Below are 20,261 nucleotides of genomic sequence, written 5' to 3' on the forward strand. Positions count from 1 at the left end.
TAAATGCCTACGTGAGCTCAGCTCATAAAGTAAGTGAAGAAGGCCAAGTGAAAGCTGGAAAAGTGAAACCTGGAGAAAACATACCTCATCTAAAGGGGGCAGAGACTGCTCAGCTTCACATGTTGTTGTCACGTAGGAGCAGGGCCCAGTGTTGTTTATTCCTTCAGTTTATCAATTTTATGTGAGGTCTTTTGCTTTTTTAAGTGTTGGGAAGTATTAAAAATAAAAAGGATTTTTTTTTCCCCTAATTGGGAAACAATTAGGAAGGAAAAAAAAACCGAAAAACTGTTTGGTACCCAAAAGAATACTTCTGTAGCCTAGAATTAAAGTCAAACTTATACTTTGCAACTGTACGTGTAAACACATGCTCAGTATTATCTTGAACAAGGAGCAAGACCAAGACAACTCATTATTTTTTTCATTCCCTGTATCAGTGAAACTTACACCTTACATGTCTGTATAATAAGGCAGAGTATGGGTGTGCTCAGGGTCCCTAAGACCACTCCTCAGTTCAGTGGTTCACCAGAAGAACTTATAGGATTCAACATATTAGTGGTACTCAAGGCTAAGATTTATTACAGCAAAAGGATACAAAGCAAAATCAGCCCCATAAAGGTTTGAAAAGGAGCATGGGGCAAAGTCTGGAGGAAATAGGCACAAACTTCTAAAATTCTCTCCTAGTGGAGTCACAGGAAGACACACTTCATTCCTCTTGCAGTTGTGACGATAAATGCTAAGTTTTGACTACTAAGGAAGCTCACCTAAGCCTAGGAAACCATAGTTCTTTTTTATCAGGTGTCAGCCAAATGGGCATCCTCTGCCCTAACATACCAAATTCAGACTTCCAGAAAGAAAACATGTGTTCAGCATAAACCATATTGCTTGTACATGAGACTCCCTTACAATTTAGGGAAACTTTTATATTAGTGTAGAGAACCGTTTACCAGCTAAGTTTCCAGATGCCAGCTAAGGGGCAGACTTGTAAGCAGGCCTTTTTAAAGAGATAGAAATCTCACAACTTCTGTGTTAACTCTTTTCTGCACAATAGATTAAAAAGTGAATTTCACATTTTATCCCAGCAAGTTGGCTACAACTGTAGAGGCATCCCAGACGTTGGTTGGGATGAGTCAGTCGGCAGTACATCACTGCTTAACCTGTTAGCCTCATCTACTAATCCTCTTCCTCATTTTAGCCATATTGAAATACTTAGAGTTTCCAAAATACACCCATATCTTTCAGACCCCTGGGGTTTTTTTGCATGCTGTTTTTTCTGTCTAACACTGTCCTTCCCCCTCCGATTTGCTTAGTGTATTCCTACTTATAATTCCAGTTGGTTCAAATGTTATGTCTTTTGTGTCACCTTTTTTATTTTTAAACATCTTTATTGGAGTATAATTGCTTTACAATGGTGTGTTAATTTCTGCTTTATAACAAAGTGAATCAGCTATACATATACATATATCCCCATATCTCCTTCCTCTTGCATCTCCCTCCCACCCTTCCTATCCCACCCCTCTAGGTTGTCACAAATCACCCAGCTGATCTCCCTGTGCTATGCGGCTGCTTCCCACTAGCTAGTACATTTGGTAGTATATATATGTCCATGCCATTCTCTCACTTCGTCCCAGATTACCCTTTGTGTCATCTTCTTTATCCTCCTAGACTAGAAATTTCTCCCTCCATTCTCTTAATATCTGTACTTTTTATTTTTTTGCACCTACCTTTCTCCATTATTTTAAATACTTGATTACCTTCCTTTCTTTCCTGTTCCATTCTTCAGTCAGGAAGTCTTCTCTTTATTTCCATTTCCTCTTCTTAGCACAGTGCTTTGTTTAGCACATGGTAAAGGCTTACTATATGTTTACTGAATGAATTAAGTGACAGTATAGAAAGGTTGAGCTGTAAACTGAAGTATTTACCTGATGGGCTTTATTTTCTCTAGGAAGTAGGAGGCAAGATCCTTGGTTGAAATGTACACAGCGGGTAGGAGTGAGGTAGAGGACGTGATAAGAGTAGTACCAACTGAAATAGCTTTCATGGGAAATAGCTTTTATCCTGTTGCTCACCTCCTTCTACAGTATCCTTTGTTCATCTAGTATAGCAAGTCCAAGCTCATCCCTTGCTTTTACGGTGCTCTTTATACCTACCTGTCTTATTTATCTGGCGCAATTTCCCCCGTCCCTCAAGATCATTGTCTTCACTACTTGTAGCAGGTCATTCTTTCACAAATGTTCTTATTCTTTCTTCCATGTAAACTTTCCTAATCATTGCCCAAAATGTTGGAGGCCCAAATAAAATTTGACTTCCTCCATAATTACTCAGACCCACATCAGTCTTTCTTCTGTTATTGCCCTTTAGTCAAACATTATAGTTTAATGCTTCTCTAATTGTTTAATTTTACTTCCCCAATTAGTTGATGAATTCTGTGAGGGCAGGTACACCTTTTTTTTTTTTTTTTTTTTTTTTATATTCTTACTCTCCCTTGTCACAATACTGGCCACATAGTAGACCGATTATTAAATATTTGAGGAATGACTAAATTAATACACATCTGACATATTGCTGCCTAGTTTTAATAATTAAGGAAATAAGCTGAGGTTTATCTGTTTTTGCTGTTTTCCTTCCTTTTATATAAAGAACAGCATACATTTGTCAGTTACCTTGTTGTATGTGAGGTATATCCAGAGATTAATAGCAGAAATAGGTATGTTATTAAGTATTGATAATATAAAATTTACTGTGTATGAGTTGAAATTTCAGAGATCAAGTCATACTTTAAATATTATTATGAACTTTATACCAAATTCTGTGCAGCTCCTATTTTTTTTTTTTTTTTTTTGCGGTATGCGGGCCTCTCACCAATGCGGCCTCTCCCGCCGCGGAGCACAGGCTCCAGACGCGCAGGCCCAGCGGCCATGGCTCACGGGCCCAGCCGCTCCGCGGCATGTGGGATCTTCCCGGACCGGGGCACGAACCCGTATCTCCTGCATCGGCAGGCGGACTCTCAACCACTGCGCCACCAGGGAAGCCCTGCAGCTCCTATTTTTATAGTAAAATGAAATTCCTTCTGGTTATGAAAGAACATTATGTTTACTAATATAATATCAATGCTGTGAAGGGAATGGGATGTGAGTCACTGTGTCAAAAGAGAGCATGGAATAACTTGGAAGGGAAAATATTTGTATTAGAGTGTCACAATTTTAGGTGATTTTGGAAAAAACATTTTAAAGGTAAAGTTGCTTTTATATAGTTTTCACAGTCCTAGGTCATATATTTATGTCACTGCTTTTCTTCTGTTATTTTCAATAGATTCAAAGACAGCAGACAGGTGATGTGAAACTTGAATTTGCAGAAAAAAACCTACCAAAAGAGGAAACAGACTTTTTGTCAACCCATCCTCAGATGACAAATTTTCAAGACACTGGTAAATTTTGATTATATACCGTAATGTGGTGTTTTTATACCAAATGTTCAGTAATTTGATTTTTTACTTTAAAATTTGAGACAACGTAGTGCATTGGGCATTTCACTGTAACCCTCTTTGGTCTCAGTTTTCTCATCCTTAAAATGAAAGATTTAGACTACTCATGTCTTCCCACTTCTTACATTCTCTGGTTATACATTATTTTCAATTTAAAGACATAAAATTCGTAGTTTTAGGGGTACTGCAGCCATGAATATAGAAGAAATGATCTTGAATTACACTATTCATGTTTTCTTGTTATCATAAGTCTAAATGAGTTTAAATTGATACCTGAGTTATTACTACTAAAAAACATTTTTCAAAGAAGAATTAATATTTTCTGCACATTCAAAACAGTGATTGTGGTATTTCACTAAGATATTTATATTGAAATGTGCATTTTCTTCCATTCATGTAACTCAGATGTTTGTCATAAAAGAAAGTTATCTGCTCTGCAAGATACTGAAAAAATTAAACAACTTGAAGGACAAGTTCAGGAATTAGAAAACTTCGTATCCTCTTTGCAGCAGCAACTGAAAGAAACTGAAGAAAACTATGGGGCAGAGATTCATTCTTTGCAGGAAAGGCTACAAGCTGTTAATGAGTTTACAGTTCAGCCAAGGTATCCATCTACTTATAATTTCATTCAATAGTATTTGTAGCTTAGTAACAATCATAGTATGGTTGTTTTAAGAAAAAAGTGTAACTTTAGCAAATTTGCTTGAAAGAGATGGGCTATAGCATTGCCAAGAAATAAGAACAGAAGATAATTCATCTCTGAAATGTGTGACGTAAATGTTAATGTAAACCAAATACATTTTATAATAGGAATTTTACTTACACCTTTATTTTATAAAGATGCTTGTTGTTATGAATATGCTAAGTTAATCAGGCGGTGTGCATGTTACTTGTTTATTGTATGCCCAGTCTTTGCTACTTTGATATGGGCAGTCATACTGGACTTTCTTCACTTGGTTATCTAATGCTCAGATTCACCATGTCCAAAATACAACTCCATCTTCCCCTCAAAATTTGCTCCTCTGCAGCCATCTAATTCCATCTCTGGTGACTCCTCTTTCAAACCTCACTTCCAGTCTATCAAGAAATGCTGTTATCTCTACTTCCAAAATAAATCTAAACTGTACCACTTCTCATCCCCTGGTCCCTGCCATCATCATGTCTCACTTGGATTACTGCAACAATAGATCTCCTTGCTTCTACTCTAACTCTTCCCTAAAGTTCGTTCTCAACACAGTTCGAAAACTTTGCTTTTAAAATTTAAGACAAATCATGCTGTTCTAGTGCTCCTGTGTCCTTACTGTGCCTTACTTGGACCTATATAATGGGTCCCTGTTTATCTCTCTGAATTTATCTCCTGCGGACTTGCTTGTCACTTACTATTGTAAAGCCACAGAATCTTCTCGAGATACTCAAACCATCAGTATGCTCCTGCCTTATGAATTTCTCTCTCATTGCTGTTCCTCTACCTGGAATGATATTTCTCTAGGTATTTCCATGCCCAACACACTTACCTCCTTTGGGTCTTTACTCAAATGTCATGTTCTCATGAGGCCTATCCTGATCACCCTATTGAAATTAAAATCATCCCTTATAACTCTGTGTATGAATTTCCTGCTTCATTTTTCTATATTAACTGTTTTATATATATAAAACTATATATTTATATAAAATAAAAACAAGTCTATATTATATTTGGAGGGGAGGTTTATTTATTTGTTTTTGTTATCTGTCCCCTGTGAAGGAGTTCAAGCTTTGTAAGGGGATTTTTGTTTATTTATTCACTGTATCCCAAACCCTATAATAATTCCCTATGCATAGTAGGTGCTCAATAAATATTTGTTAAATGAATGAACAGTTTATAATTTAGTAGGGAAGTGTGCTGTAGTATGTAACTAGCTCTATAAAGTCCTCAGAGATTTAACCTAACTTTGACTGGCTCTACTGCTCTGAGAGTGATGTCTCTATAGGCACTTGTTATTGGAACCTAAAGACAAGGGGGTTTTTTGTTTTGTTTTGGGTTTTTTTGGAGACAAAATACTGAATTTCCACACTTCTTCGGAAGCATTCTGTTTCTCCATCTTTTATTCAGGGTCTGTATGTAGGCTTTGGAATTGTTTATCCAGCATTGACACAGCCTTATAAAGCTTCCATTTTATTTGAGGTCAGTGGTTCCCAAACTTTACCATGCATTAAAAACATTGGAGGTTTTTGAAATTATTAGTGTTTGAAATTATTATTTTTTCATTGTTATTATTGAAATTACAGGTTACTGGATTTTACATTTGAAGAGTTAGATTCAGTAGCTTAGAGATGGATTCTGGTCATTTGTATTTGTAACAAGATAATTCTGAAGCAGGCAGTCCATAGATTGATATTTGGAAACTATTACTTTAGGTTTTTGATAAGAAAGAAAATAGGTATATAGCAAGAACTCTTTCATAACCACTTACAGTATTTCAAGTTTCCTTCCTTTAATTAGTGATGTTTTCTCTCCAAAGCATGAAGAAAAGGAAGTTTTTTGGAAGTGTAGACCTACTTTGCTGTTCTTGCACTTGGGCTTTTTGCCAGCTCATCATGCTTTTTTAGAGTTTCTCTAATAATCACTGGAAATGTATTAATACCTTTCAACTAAAACCATTAGTTTTCTCCCACCCTGCAAAAATGAGGCTTATTGACTGCCATGTTCACTCCTACGAACATGTATTTAAAGTTATTTCTTGTTAAATGTCATCACATATTTGGACACAACTGTAGCACTTTTTGAATAAAGAATATACTGTTCTCCTAAGATAGACTTGAACTAGTTTAAGAAAAATAATTGTCATTCATTTAACAAGTATTTGGTGATGTCATACTAGAAACCTCTTGGCGATATAGTATGGAGTTGGAACAACCATGAGCTTTAGAGTCATACAGACTACATTTGACTCCTGATTTGACCTTTGACTGGCTATGTGGTCTTGGGCTGATATATAAACATGTCTAAGTAATATTAGGGAATAAAAACTACCGTGAGATCGTGAGGATTAAAAGAAGCCATGACTGGGAAGAGACTTGGCTAGATGTCATGGAGGAAACTTTAGATGTATATAAAATGGTCCTTTACCTCAGGGGACTTCAATCCAATCATTGAAATAATACTTTATTCACAAAACAGTAATTTTTTTAAAGTAATGATTGAGGAATATAACATGACAATACAGCCAAAGTGCTGGAACATAAACCCATGTCTTTGTGGCATTTTTCAGTGCCCATCACTTGACATTTCTGCAATGATATTTTTTGGAGTGGCTCCAGGGGGAATGGAAATGAAGGGTTGACTATGAGACATTGAGATAGAAGGAATCTTAGGAGCAAAGCAGAGGAAAGATGACCTCTGTTGTTTGAGCTAGAGAATATGGAGGTTTATGATGTATTAATATAAATAGAGAAATCAGACAGGTGGAGGGTAGGACCTTAATTTGTAAGATGGGAACAGTGAATTTGGTTTTAGCCAGACTATTTTTTTTGAATTTGGGATAAACACTTTCAAATGCTATAAAATTACAGAATTGAAGTCCTTGTGGACTAAGCAGCATTTTTTTTTTTTTTTTGAAGTTTGGGTCTTTATAGCTGGATAAATAATCAGGAGGATTTTCCATGGGCTATGAAAATAAGAAGACATGAAACAAAGGATCATAATAGTGTGTGCAAGAAACTCTGAGGAAACAGACAAAATGATAAGAAAGAAGAACCAGGAAAGGGCAGAGAATAAAGACAAGAAAAATGAGTTTGTATGGTCATGTAACATGAATATAGAAGATGTATAGGCAAGTCACAACAGAAGAAACTTTCACGACCAGTAGCATTTGAAAGAATGTGTAATCTCAAAAATAAAGACATACATGTTCTAAGAAAGTTTTAAGACTGTTATGACTCTGTGTTGTTGAAGTTTTGAGAAAATACTTAAATGGTACTGTTATGGAGTTAAATTAATGTAAGTTTTTCAAATATGGCATTATATTAAAATTTTAAATGTTAGAAATTATAGGATTTTTTTTATGTAGAAACATCTACAGATGTGTGCAAAGATATATTTATGAAGATTTGCACTGTAGCTTTATTTGTAAGAGTGAACATTTGGAAATGACCAAATACAATACAATCCAGAATAAGGACATGAATACCAAAAGACAGATTAAATAGATTAAATAGATTAAAAACAAAAAATTCCAGAAGTGGTTATGTATAAATTAAGAATCTTTCTCATTGTCACTGCCCACCTATTCCACTAGAGGTAATCAGTGTTACTTTTTTTTTTAATGAAGGTCTTTTATTTATTTATTTATTGGCTGCATTGGGTCTTTGTTGCTGTGCGCGGGCTTTCTCTAGTTGCAGTGAGTGGGGGCTACTCTGTTGCGGTGTGTGGGCTTCTCATTGCAGTGGCTTCTCTTGTTGCAGAGCATGGGCTCTAGGAACGCGGGCTTCAGTAGTTGTGACACGTGGGCTCAGTAGTTGTGGCTCGCTGGCTGTAGAGAGCAGGCTCAGTAGTTGTGGCACACGGGCATAGCTGCTCCACGGCATGTGGGATCCTCCTGGACCAGGGATTGAGCTTGTGTCCCCTGCGTTGGCAGGTGGATTCTTAACCACTGCGCCACCAGGGAAGCCCATCAGTGTTGCTTTTGATGTGTATTCTTCCAGACTTTTTTTCTGTGTGTGTGTGTGTGTGTGTGTGTGTGTGTGTGTGTGTGTGTGTAAATTTTTAATAAAACTGAGATTTTACAAACTGTTTTTACTCAATAATAGCATAGGTAACTTTAAAAAAATGTTAGGGCTTCCCTGGTGGCGCAGTGGTCGAGAGTCCATCTGCTGATGCAGGGGACACAGGTTCGTGCCCCAGTCTGGGAAGATCCCACATGCCGCGGAGCGGCTGGGCCCGTGAGCCATGGCCGCTGAGCCTGCGCGTCCGGAGCCTGTGCTCCGCAATGGAAGAGGCCACAACAGTGAGAGGCCTGCGTACCAAAAAAAAAAAAAAAAAAGTTAATACTTATAAACAGCTCCATGTTATGCTTTTGTAGTAGACTTTATACAATGGCATAAAATTCAGGGATAATCTGTTAAAATATTCTATCATTTAATTCTGCTGCTTTATTTTTAATCAGTCAAAAATATGACTTAAGGGCTTCCCTGGTGGCGCAGTGGTTGAGAGTCCGCCTGCCGATGCAGGGGACACAGGTTCGTGCCCTGGTCCGGGAAGATCTCACATGCCGCGGAGCGGCTGGGCCTGTGGGCCATGGCCGCTGAGCCTGTGTGTCTGGAGCCTGTGCTCCGCAGCGGGAGAGGCCACGGCAGTGAGAGGCCCGCATATGGAAAAAAAAAAAAAAAAAAATATGACTTAAGTTACAATACCTGTAACTCTTGACCTGTCATTCTTGTTTTCATTGCCCCAATACACATTTTATGCATGCTGTAAATTTGGACTAACAGTAAAATTTACACACAACACTAATTCTTTCATCCTCTTTTATTTATTTTTAGCTTTTCCATTGGTTCAATGGTAATTACTGAATCTGATGTACAGAAAACAGTATACCCTGGAAGTTGTCTAAAACAGAACATCGATGGTGCAACAGAGGTATTATATCTTTAAACTGTTATATACACTGATTTCATTTTTATGTCTGTGGTTTAATAATTATCCAATAAATAGTTGCTAAGAATTAAGTATAGTAAATATGAGGATAATACATTATGTAAAAGACCCAGAAGAATATATAAGTGAAGAAATTTGATGTACTTTCATAGCATAGGAAAAACACAAGAAAGTTAAAATTGAGAGGTGCTTTTTCCCCCTAAATACATTCTAATTTAAAATTTGTCTTGTTTTATATAACATGGGGTGTATTACAAATTAGTTTCAGTGCCCTGAACTTTATAACAAATTAGTTTCAGAAAAGAGAAACAGCTTTCCTTCCTACCATGGGGAGTTGAACTAGGCTGTCTCTGGAATAGTATTTAGGAATTCCCAAAATTCAGTATGCTAGGGCTGGGACATTGGATGAGGCTTTCTTCAGCACAGGCCATATGCTATAGAAAAGCCCCTCATCTTTTACAGTATATCTCATCTAGCTAAACCACCTTTTGCCTCTCCTCAGCACTGTATATATTCCCAGTTTGTGGCCACTTTTCTCAAACATAACTGTAAAACCCTGATCTTCACTCAGTAAATTTTTAGTTCTTAAGTCCTACAGAAAAAGATCAGTGCTGTCTCTCATTCTGGATATAGAAGAGAGACATTGGCCACATTCTCAATTCTTCCACATTCATCCCACATGGAATATCTGTTTGGATGACATTCAGATAATTGGTAAATAAAGAAGTACTTTCTTGCCAAGAACATGTTTACACTTAAATAACCATTCTTCTTTTTTCTGTTTATAAAAGTAATTTGTATTTGTAGAAAACTGGATACTATTAATAAGTACCAAGAAGAAAAGAAATTTGTTTATAATGTCATGAGCAAAGATAGCCACTGTTAACATTATTTAAAATTAAATACATGCACATCTTATTAATTATATTTAAGAAGTATCTTTTCTCCACTCTAGAACTGTGTGTTAGTAATTATAAATATATTTCTCACTTTGCATCTTTGTTAAGTTCACTGTAGTAAGTACAATTATTTAGTAAAATTGTACACTAGAATTATTCACTAGAATTATTGTTTTTAATAAAGGGAGCAGAAATTTATTAAAATTTTTCAGAAGCTTTCTAAAAAATAGTAATCTTTTGAAGATATTTGAGAGTAGAAGTTTAAAAATAAGTGGTGTATAATTAGTGTAAATAAACATGTCATATTTTGCTTTTTAATTTAGTTTTCTGGTGAATTTGGAGTGAAACAGGAAACAAATATGGTTAAGTTGCTGGAAAAACAGTACCAAGAACGATTAGAAGAAGAAGTAGCTAAGGTAAGTTTATAGTTTATTTGGAAGGTTATTGTGGTCTGTATTCCCTTTTAGCCTTCAAAAAATATACGTTTTATTGGTGGTAATGCACTTTATTTTTTGTTGTAAATTTTATACATAGCTCATTTAAGTTGTCAAATACTGGTATTAACCACAATTGCCTTTGAATGGAATGTTCTGTGAATTTTTCTTTTGAGTAACGCATTCTTCTCTTGATGTAGAATAGCAATTAGAAACTTTTCAGAGTTATAAATTTGTTAACCTTGTGAGTAGTACCATAGGAAAGAGTTTGGCCTTCCTTAAAGGTGGGGGATATGGTAGGAAGTGAGAAAAGTGCTTGGTCTTCTATGTATTACCTTTGCCTATGTCCTCCCAGAGAAGTTACTGTGATGTTAATGACTGTAGATGCTGTTGGCTGCTATGCCCAGAGCTATTCTTGTAATCTCCTGAGCACCGAGCATATCACCTAGTATACCGTTATGATTCCATTTCTTTTGTCTCTGTATTCTCTTTTAAAATACTTATACCTAATTGGGTTCTTATTTTGGAACAGTTGAATTCTGAGTTTGTCTGCTTGTTTTTTATAATATTTAAACTGTTAAAATGTAACAATCATAGTGGAGTATATGCATTTTAAAGTGGAAGGAGTGACAGAATTTACAGGAAATACATAAGGAATTAGTTTAAACATAAATTAGATGAGGAGGTCAAGACTCAAGGAAATATGTGGGCCATAAAGACCTACTCACTTCTATATCTGAATTGAATATTTAGTTCACAGTAAAAAGTGAGGCACCATCACTTTTATATAGCTCTCACTATCTAGTTCTTTTAGAGACTTGCAGGTTTTCTTTTGTACTTAACCTTTTACATAAATTTCTCAAGTGAAATGTTTATAGCAGAGCATCATAGTATAGTAGTTAAGAACATGAGGTTTGGTATAGGATTTACCATGCTTTAAATTCTTGTTCTGCTTTACTAGATTTGTGATCTTAGGAAAGTTACTTAAGTTTTCAATCTCGGCTCCCTCTATGTTAAAAGAGGAGAATAATAGAAATAATAGTATTTCTTGTGAAGATTCAATGAACTAATACATATAAAGCACCTAGAAGATAGTAAAGACTCATAAGTGACATTTTTAAAGTAGTCTTACTACTATGATAATGGTGATGATATAAATCTGTTTTGTGAAGCATCATTTATCCAAGCTGATAGCAGATTACCAAAGTACAGGTCAGTGAAAACTGTTCCAAAGGCAGCCAAGGTACTGTGATCCAAGAGACAACATTTGATGGCCCAGCTTGATCCTAGAATAGTATAGATGGTTTATATTAGTCACCAGTACAGATAGGATTATGCTCTACCCTATAACCCTCACATACGATATTAGAAAAAGACTGAGAAACATTGTTTTAAAAGCACAGGATATATAGAAGAAGCCAGTAGAGGTAGTGATTCCCAACATAGATAACATTAGATTCAGCCTGTGATTTGTGTAGGTACTACTGAAAAAATAGACATTCATTAACATTTCACTGCCAGGCAGTATTTTGAATATTAGGGTATAACAGAGGAAAAAGAGATGAAATCATTGCTCCTATAGACCTTACATTCTAGTTGGTGCAAATAGACAATATACAGACGGTAGTAAATACTATGAAGAAAAAAATGAACCAGGGTAATAGGACAAGGAAATTCCATGGGGAGTGAGATGATGTTATTTTATATAGGGTAATCACAGAAGACCTCACTTTTGAAGTGACATTAGGGGAGATTCCAGATGGAAGTGAGAGAGTGAATCGTGAAGATAACAGATTGAGCACCTTTTAAGAAAGTGGGATGCAAAAGAAAAAGTCAACAATTCTCCAGTGGATGTCTTCAGGAGGTGTCCAAGGAGAACTGGCAAGAGTGTGAAGGTCACCTGCCCAACTGCCAGCTTTGCCAAGTTGGACGATGGTTTGATTCAGTCTTGCCACCTCTGTATTCATGGGTTCCATTTGGAGAAATATTGTGAAGTCCTGGTACAGATTTATCTCCTCAGCAGATGTTAACTAGATACAAGAAGAAGAAATACAGGGAAAGAGGGGCAAGGACTTGCCCTTCAAGGGAAGATAATATTGCAGATAATTTGACCTAAGCAAATGGAAGAATGGAGTTACTGTTTACTTAGGTGTTGGACTTAGGATGAAAAAGAACGCAAAGGAGTAGTTTCTGGAGAGGAGTGGGTGACTTAAGGATTCAGCTTTCCCGTTATATGCAAAACACTTATTAAATGTGTAAATATAAGTGTTAAGGAAGTGATTGGATATATAAATCTAGAGTTCAGGAACTAAGATAAAACTAGACATGTAAATACAGTAGTTAGTATCTAGTGTTTTTCAAGCTATGAGATATAACTTCTTTTTAAGTCATGAAATCAATTTATTGGTTTGGGACCAGGATTTTAATATTAATGGAAAAGTTCAATTATATAAAACATATACACACAAGTACCTATGTATGCTTTGGGTCACAATATAAAATGTCTTTTTATTGTTGTTGTATGTGTATGTTTACCATGGTTGCAGTGAAAAATATTGAAAAAAACATAATATAGTGAGTGTAAATAGAGCAGGGACCTGGGAACTGAGCCTAGAGAATGCTGATGTTTAATGCTTTTCTTTTTTTTTTTATTTATTTATTTTTAGCTGCATTGGGTCTTCGTTGCTGCACACAGGCTTCCTCTAGTTGCAGTGAGTGGGGGCTACTCATCGTTGTGGTGCACAGGCTTCTCGTTGCGGTGGCTTCTCTTGTTGCGGAGCATGGGCTCTAGATCTCAGGCTCAGTAGTTATGGCGCATGGGCTTAGTTGCTCCACAGCACGTGGAATCTTCCTGGACCAGGGCTCAAACCTGTGTCCCCTGCATTGGCAGGAGGATTCTTAACCACTGTGCCACCAGGGAAGCCCAATGCCGATGTTTAGAGGTCAGAGAAACGAGGAAGAACAAAGGAGGTGAAGGAGTGATAAATTAAATATGGAAAGGACAAACAACTGCATCACAGAAGCCAATAATAAGAGTATCAAGAAGAGAATGTATTAAACTGTCAGATGTTTCTGATAAATCAAGAAAGATTAGAAGTGCAAATAAATCATTGGACTTTACAATGTGAAATCATTGGTGACTTTCACAAGAACACATTTGATGGAATGGTAAAGACAAACTGATTACATTGGATTTGAGAGAGAGTGAAGGAGAAGAATGAAGAAGGAGAAGAATTACTTGAAAGAGGAGAAGTACAGTGGTAGCTAAAGGGTGATGTAGGGAGTCAAGTAGTGGATTTTGGTTGTTGCTGGTTTGTTTAAGATCAAGGATATCACATTGTATTTCTATGCTAATAGAAGTGATTGAGGAGAAAGGGAAAAAAATAGCTGATTAAAGAGAGAGGAACAGTTGCTGGAGCAATGTCCTTGAGTAGATGAGAAGAGATGCAGTCCCCTGAAAAGTTGCCATTAGATAGGAGCATGGTAGTTTAATCCATTAAAACAGGAAGGAAGGTAAGAATATTTGACTCATGATTCAGGTATGTTTTCAGATGCAGTATTTGGAGACTGTGGAAGTTCTTCTCTGATTTCTTCTGTTTTCTCAGTAAAATAAAAAGCAAAGTTGGCACCTGAGAATGAGAAAGGAAGAGAAGATGTTGGAGCTTTAAGGAGAAAACAAGAAAACAAAGGGCTAAGAGGAGGAATAAGAAATGGAAAAGACCAGGGAAATTGAGTAGAATCACCCAGTATCACTAATGGCTCATTTCAAGGGTAGTGGTTTTGAATTTAAAAGGAGACCAGTCAGCTTGGTTTATTATTTTTCTCCTCAATTAAGTTCAGCTACACCCGCACAGAGTAGGCAGAGTTAATTGTAAACACAGGTGAAATTTGGTTAGATGGTATGGTGGTGAATAGAAAGGAGAGAATTACAAGGTAGTTGAGTCTGGGTTTTTGTTTGTTTCAAACCACACAGTTCTTTTCATTATTTGTTATCCATTGCTAATCTAAATGAATATACAAAAGAAAGTGATCTTTGTGATACCAGTTTTTCAGAATTTCAGAAGTTTGTTTTTTGACTTAACATATGGTCAGGTTTTTGTTGTTTGCTTGTAATCATCCTTACTGAGGTGTAATTTACATGAAATTTACATTCCCTAATTATAAGTGCAAAATTTAGTGAATTTTAACAAATGTTTGCATGTATGAAACCAACACCACAATCAAGATTTAAAACATTTCCATTACCTCCAAAGTGTTTTCATGTCCCTTTGGAGCCAGTCTCCTCCATTTTATATTGTTGGGTTCTACAATATTTAATAATACTTTGCCAAGACTGTTTGGGGAATTCCCAGGTTCAGTCCCTGGTAGGGAACTAGTATCCCACAAACTACATGGTGTGGCTGAGAAAAAAAGAATATTTGTCTGTATTTTGTTTTCATGAGGAACGTTATCCCTAGCTTTATTTTCTTATAATGTCTTTGGTTTTGATATTAGGATAATGCTGGTCTTATAAAATGCTGAAATATATTCCCTTTTCTATTTTCAGGAAGAATTTATGTCATACTGGTATTATTTCAGACTTAAATATTTTGTAGAATTAGATAATGAATCTTACTGGGCCTAGAGTTTACCTTGTTGGAAGTTTTTTTTTTTTTTTAACTGAATTCAGTTTCTTTAATAGATTTTGTTATTTTCAGGTGCTGTATTTATTTTAGAGTGAGCTTTGGTAGTTTGTGTCACTCAAGGAATTGGTCCATTTCATCTAAGCTGTTGAATTTATTGTTGGTAGAGCTGTTTATAGTATCCCTTTATCATTTAATGGCTGTGGAATCTGAATGTCATCTGTACTTTCTCACCTTTTTCCTTGTCAGTGTAGCTAGAAGTTTATTGATTAGATTGGTATTTCAAAGGATCCAGCTTTGGGGTTTTTTAAAACTGTTTTTTGTTTTATTTTCATTGGTTGTTGTTCTTTATTTTTTGCTTGTTTCTGTTTGTTTTGGGTTTAATTTGCTCTTTTTCTAGTTTCCTAAAAGACCTTTCTTCTTTTCCAATATATGCATTTAATGGTATAAGTTTCCCTTTAAGTTTTTCTTTAAGCTGCATTCCACAAATTTTCATTCAATCCAAATCTTTTATTTCTCTTTTGACCTCCTTTTTGATTCATAGGTTATTTAGAAATAGGTTGTTTGATATCCATATCTTTGGGATTTTCAGATATCTTCCTATTGATTGATTTGATTAATATAATAATTTTTAATTTCTTCATGGTTGGGCATACCTTGTATGATTTCAGTTCATTTAAATTTGTTGCCCCAAATATGTTCTGTCTGCTTGGATACTCCATGCATACTTGAAAAGAATGTGTATTTTGCTGTTTTTCACACTTTGTTTCCCTTTGGTGTTATTTCCCTTCAGCCTGAAAAACGTCCTTTAGCGTTTGTTTGGGTTTTTTTAGAGTGGATCTCCTGGCAACAATTTCGACGTACGACAAAGTATATGTTATCTAATTCTGAATTGTATGTTGAACATTTTGAATATTTGGTTCTGTAGAGTCTAGGTCTTAAAATCCTGTGGAGATTGTGAATTTTTTTTTTAAACTAAGACAACCCAGTTAGGTTCAGACCACAAGTTCTGTTTCACCCTCTCTATACAGATTTCTTCTTCAAGATTTTTTCTTCTTCTTCTTTTTCTCCAAGTTTTGACTCCCTCTGCTATTTCCCTGCTTTTGTTTACTTTTCAGAATTCTCAGGTAGTTTGCTTTTGTATTTTGTTCAGAGTTTTCAGTTGCAGTCGGTGGGAGAGAGGCCATAGCAAGCTTACTTTATGCTGACTGGAATTACAAATCTCTATGTAGTGTTTTTTTATTCCACAATTTAGATGCAGTTATTATTGCTTTATACCTATCAGTGTTTAGATTTATCCACATATTTACAAAAAAATTTTTAATGTTCTAATCCTTTCTTAGGCCTTAACTTCTAGGATCACTTTTCTGCTTTTTAAGGGACATCCTTTAGAAGTTCTTTTATTGATGGTCTATTCAGAGTAAACTCTGTTTTTGTCTTCATTTTATATCTTTATTTTGTTTTTATTTATGAAAGATAGTTTTGTTCAACATTTGAATCTGGGTTGACAGTTATTTATTTATTTTTTTTTTTGCGGTACGCGGGCCTCTCACTGTTGTGGCCTCTCCCACTGTGGAGCACAAGCTCCAGACGCGTAGGCTCAGCGGCCATAGCTCATGGGCCCAGCCGCTCTGTGGCACGTGGGATCTTCCCAGACCGGGGCACGAACCCATGTCCCCTGCAACGGCAGGCGGACTCTCAACCACTGCGCCACCAGGGAAGCCCTGACAATTATTTTTATGTCAAAACTGTAAAGATAACATTCCATTGTTTTCTGACTTTTCTTGTTTATACTGAGAAAGTGTTTGTCGTTTTAACTGTTGTTACCTCATAGGGAAGACATTTTTTTTCTGGAAACCTTAAGGTCTTCTTTTTGTTTTTGGTGTTCTCTTTATTTGTTTTTCTATGATTCATTGGCCTTCTTGAATCTTAGGAGTGGTGTATTCTGTATTCTCAGTCATTATCTCATGAAATATTTTCTTTCCATTGTTCTATAGTGTGTCCTCCTGGAACTCTTGATTAGATGTTGGTTGAATATTCTCACTCTGTTCTTCATATCTCTTTGCTTCTCTTTCATATTTTTAATCGTTTTGTCTTTCCATGTTGCATTCTTAGTATTGAGAGACAGGCAGATCAGGTTCAAGGCAAGAGATTAAAATAGAGGCCAGTTTTAAGGCCTTGACCACTAGTGATTGAAGGTATGTTTTGCTAAGCTGTATTGCCTAGTTCACTAATTCTTTCATCTCTGTCTTTGACATTTTGCTGTAATGGGCATATTTTCCAGATGACAGTGTCCAGAACATTACCACCAAACCCTGGTTCTGGGTAAGCTGGCACAGGCATCCAGGAAGTCCAGTTTAGTAGGTGAGATGTAGTAGTGGTTTGTCTGGGCAGAAACAGTGTAATATGTGGTGTTTAAGGTGCTTGAGCTCTGTAATTAGACACAGTTTGATTCAAATCTCTAACATTTGTTACATATGTTACCATTGATATGGCTCCTAATCTTGCTGTGCTTCAGTTTTCTCAGCACTGACTACTGTTATTATAATTATTCTTCCTAATTCAATTGTAACAGATCTTCCAGGCAGATCTGTTCTGATGTGGAAGTAGTAGTGTAATGTTACATTTTAGAAGGTGGGCCTAGGTAAGACTGCAAAATCTCAACCCCCCTTTCACCATTTATTTGCTCTTTGTTTTCAGGGTCAAAGAGACAAGCAGATCACTCAGTCTCTTAATCTACTTAATCTTTCTCCTTAGTTTCCTCATCTGATTAAATTGGGGTAATAATTGTACCTACCTTGTGGGATTTTTATTTTCATTTTTACTTTAAAAAATTTTTTAAACATTTTTATTGGAGTATAATTGCTTTTACAGTGTTGTGTTAGTTTCTGTTGTATAACAAAGTGAATCTGCTATATGTATACATACATCCCCATATCCCCTCCCTCTTGCATCTCCCTCCCACCTTCCCTATCGCACCCCTGTAGGTGGTCACAAAACATGGAGCTGATCTCCCTGTGCTATGTAGCTGCTTACTGTAGGATTTAAATGAAATAATACAAGGGATGGATAAATGATTGTTGCTGCCTTTATTCTTGTTGTACCTGTCCTTCATCATCAGCATTATTCTATTGAAGTAGGACTCCATTCACCTGCTAGAAGACATAGCAACTGGGAGGAAGGAAGGAAGCAAAGCTAGCAGGAACCAGGTGGGAATCAGGACCCCAGATATGCAAATCAGGTTCAAGACAGGACATTAACATATATGTGGAAACTAAAAAAATGGTACAGATGAACCTATTTGCAAAGCAGAAATAGAGGCACAGACGTAGAGAACAAACATATGGACACCAAGTCGGGTAAGGCCGGGTGGGATGGATTGGGAGATTGGGATTGACATATATACACTACTACATATAAAATAGATAACTAGTGAGACCCTGCTTTATAGCACAGGGAACTCTATTCAGTGCTCTGTGGTGACCTAAATGGGAAGGAAATCCAACAAAGAGGGGATATATGTATACATATAGCTGATTCACTTCGCTGTACAGCAGAAACTAACACAACATTGTAAAGCAGTTATACCCCAATTAAAAAAAAAAAAAAAAAGGACATTAAAGTGATAGTTCAGTTATATGGCCAGGACCTACAGGCAAAACAGAAAAGGTTGAAGGTCAGTAGGCACGAAAGTTTCAAATCCTAGGCATGCTGTATCTTATATCTTAGACTATGGCAATCAGGCTTCCCCCACTGCAAATTATATGTGGAGATGGAACTCAAAGTTATCCATACAGTTGATTCTCAGAGGCTTAGACTTGTCAGAGCCAAGGCTGCTAGTCAGAATTTCTAAGTACCTGTGGTAGATGGAACTAAAATAAGCAGGAATTCAGGATCACAGTTGAAGTGGAAAGTAAAATAGATTAGATTGAATTGTATCATCATCCTTACCAATGATGCCGAAAGCGCAGCTTCTCTGTACACTGGTGCTGAATCAAATCTCGGAGACAGAGTTTGGGATGAAGTATTGATAGAAAAGGATAGCTTTATTGCTTTGCCAGGCATAGGGGGACACAGCAGGCTCCTGCCCTCGAAAACTGTGTCCCACCCCGGGAGGATTTGATGAGGAGTTTTAAAGCAGTAGTTTAAGGGTGGGGTCTCTGACAAGATCAGGGTGTACCCAGGGCTTCCCCTCCGGTCTGAGGTGGTTGGTCTCCTAATCTTGATGACCTTCTCTGGTCCCTTTAATCTGGCCTCAGGTGGTTTCTTGGCTGCTCCTCCCTTGATGAGCAACTGTTGGAATCTACCCTTTGGAACTCAGGGAAGGTCATGGAGGCTGGAGTCTTGCCTGCAAGAAACAGGGGAGAAAAAAAGGTCTCCGTGCCTGGGAGCCGCGCAGGGCCTCGCTAGGTTTCACTAATCACAGAAACCTAGTGTTACTGAGTCCAAGCTCGCTCTGCTCACTGCACAACAGGCCAGTAAATCGGGAGACAAGGTGTTGAGGCAAGAAATACAACTTTATTTGGAAAGCCGGCAGACCGAGAAGATGGCAGACTATTGTCTCCAAAAAACCATCTTATTGGGGTTTGGATGCCAGTTTCTTTTAAGAACAGAGAGTGGGAAGAGGTGGGGAAGTAAAGTAAAAAGTCTTACAGATATCTCCTGGAATGGCCAGCCTCAGGGAAGGGATGTGTTAATTTCTTCTTTTCTGCAGCCATTCACAGGTGGGCAGGGTCAGATTGTCTCCCTGTGAGCTGAACAAAGGCACTTTAGTTTCACATTCAGGCAGAGGGCAGGGTTCCCTGAGGCAGGCCATTATGTATGATTATAATGACAAAAGCAACAAAAAGCAAAGGTTAAAGTACAAGAAACAGATTGAAAGGTGGAGTCAAAATCGGCTCTTCCCTGTTACACTTGTGCTGTACTTCTGGGGATTTACTGCAAGGAAATCAGAAAGAATATGCCCAATGATATGGTTTAAAAGATTTATTAACAGTGGTGTTTAGTGTTAAGAATGGATTCAGTCTGAATGTCAACATAGAGAATTGATCAAATAAATTTATAGTATATATGTATAATTTGAAACTTTAAAGCCATTTAAAATTATATAGAAATGTATTTCTTGACTTAAAGATATTTAAATTTCTATATCAAACATTTATTGCTGTTACGGTAAGAAAAAAATTTTTA

General features: G+C 36.7%; 1 protein-coding gene across 11 annotated transcripts in view; it reads left to right on the forward strand.

The window, feature by feature from the left end:
- AKAP9 (A-kinase anchoring protein 9) overlaps positions 1-20,261 on the forward strand; it is a 150,630-nt gene that overhangs the window by 58,203 nt on the left and 72,166 nt on the right. For all 11 annotated transcript variants that reach the window (XM_032642522.1, XM_032642524.1, XM_032642525.1 and 8 more), the window contains 4 exons: positions 3,310-3,424; positions 3,887-4,085; positions 9,002-9,098; positions 10,339-10,431. In XM_032642522.1, the coding sequence (XP_032498413.1) occupies positions 3,310-3,424; positions 3,887-4,085; positions 9,002-9,098; positions 10,339-10,431 (504 nt within the window). The remainder of the gene's footprint in view (positions 1-3,309; positions 3,425-3,886; positions 4,086-9,001; positions 9,099-10,338; positions 10,432-20,261) is intronic.

The sequence above is a fragment of the Phocoena sinus genome, chromosome 9, assembly GCF_008692025.1.
Source record: "Phocoena sinus isolate mPhoSin1 chromosome 9, mPhoSin1.pri, whole genome shotgun sequence".
NCBI classification, from domain to species: Eukaryota; Metazoa; Chordata; class Mammalia; order Artiodactyla; family Phocoenidae; genus Phocoena; species Phocoena sinus.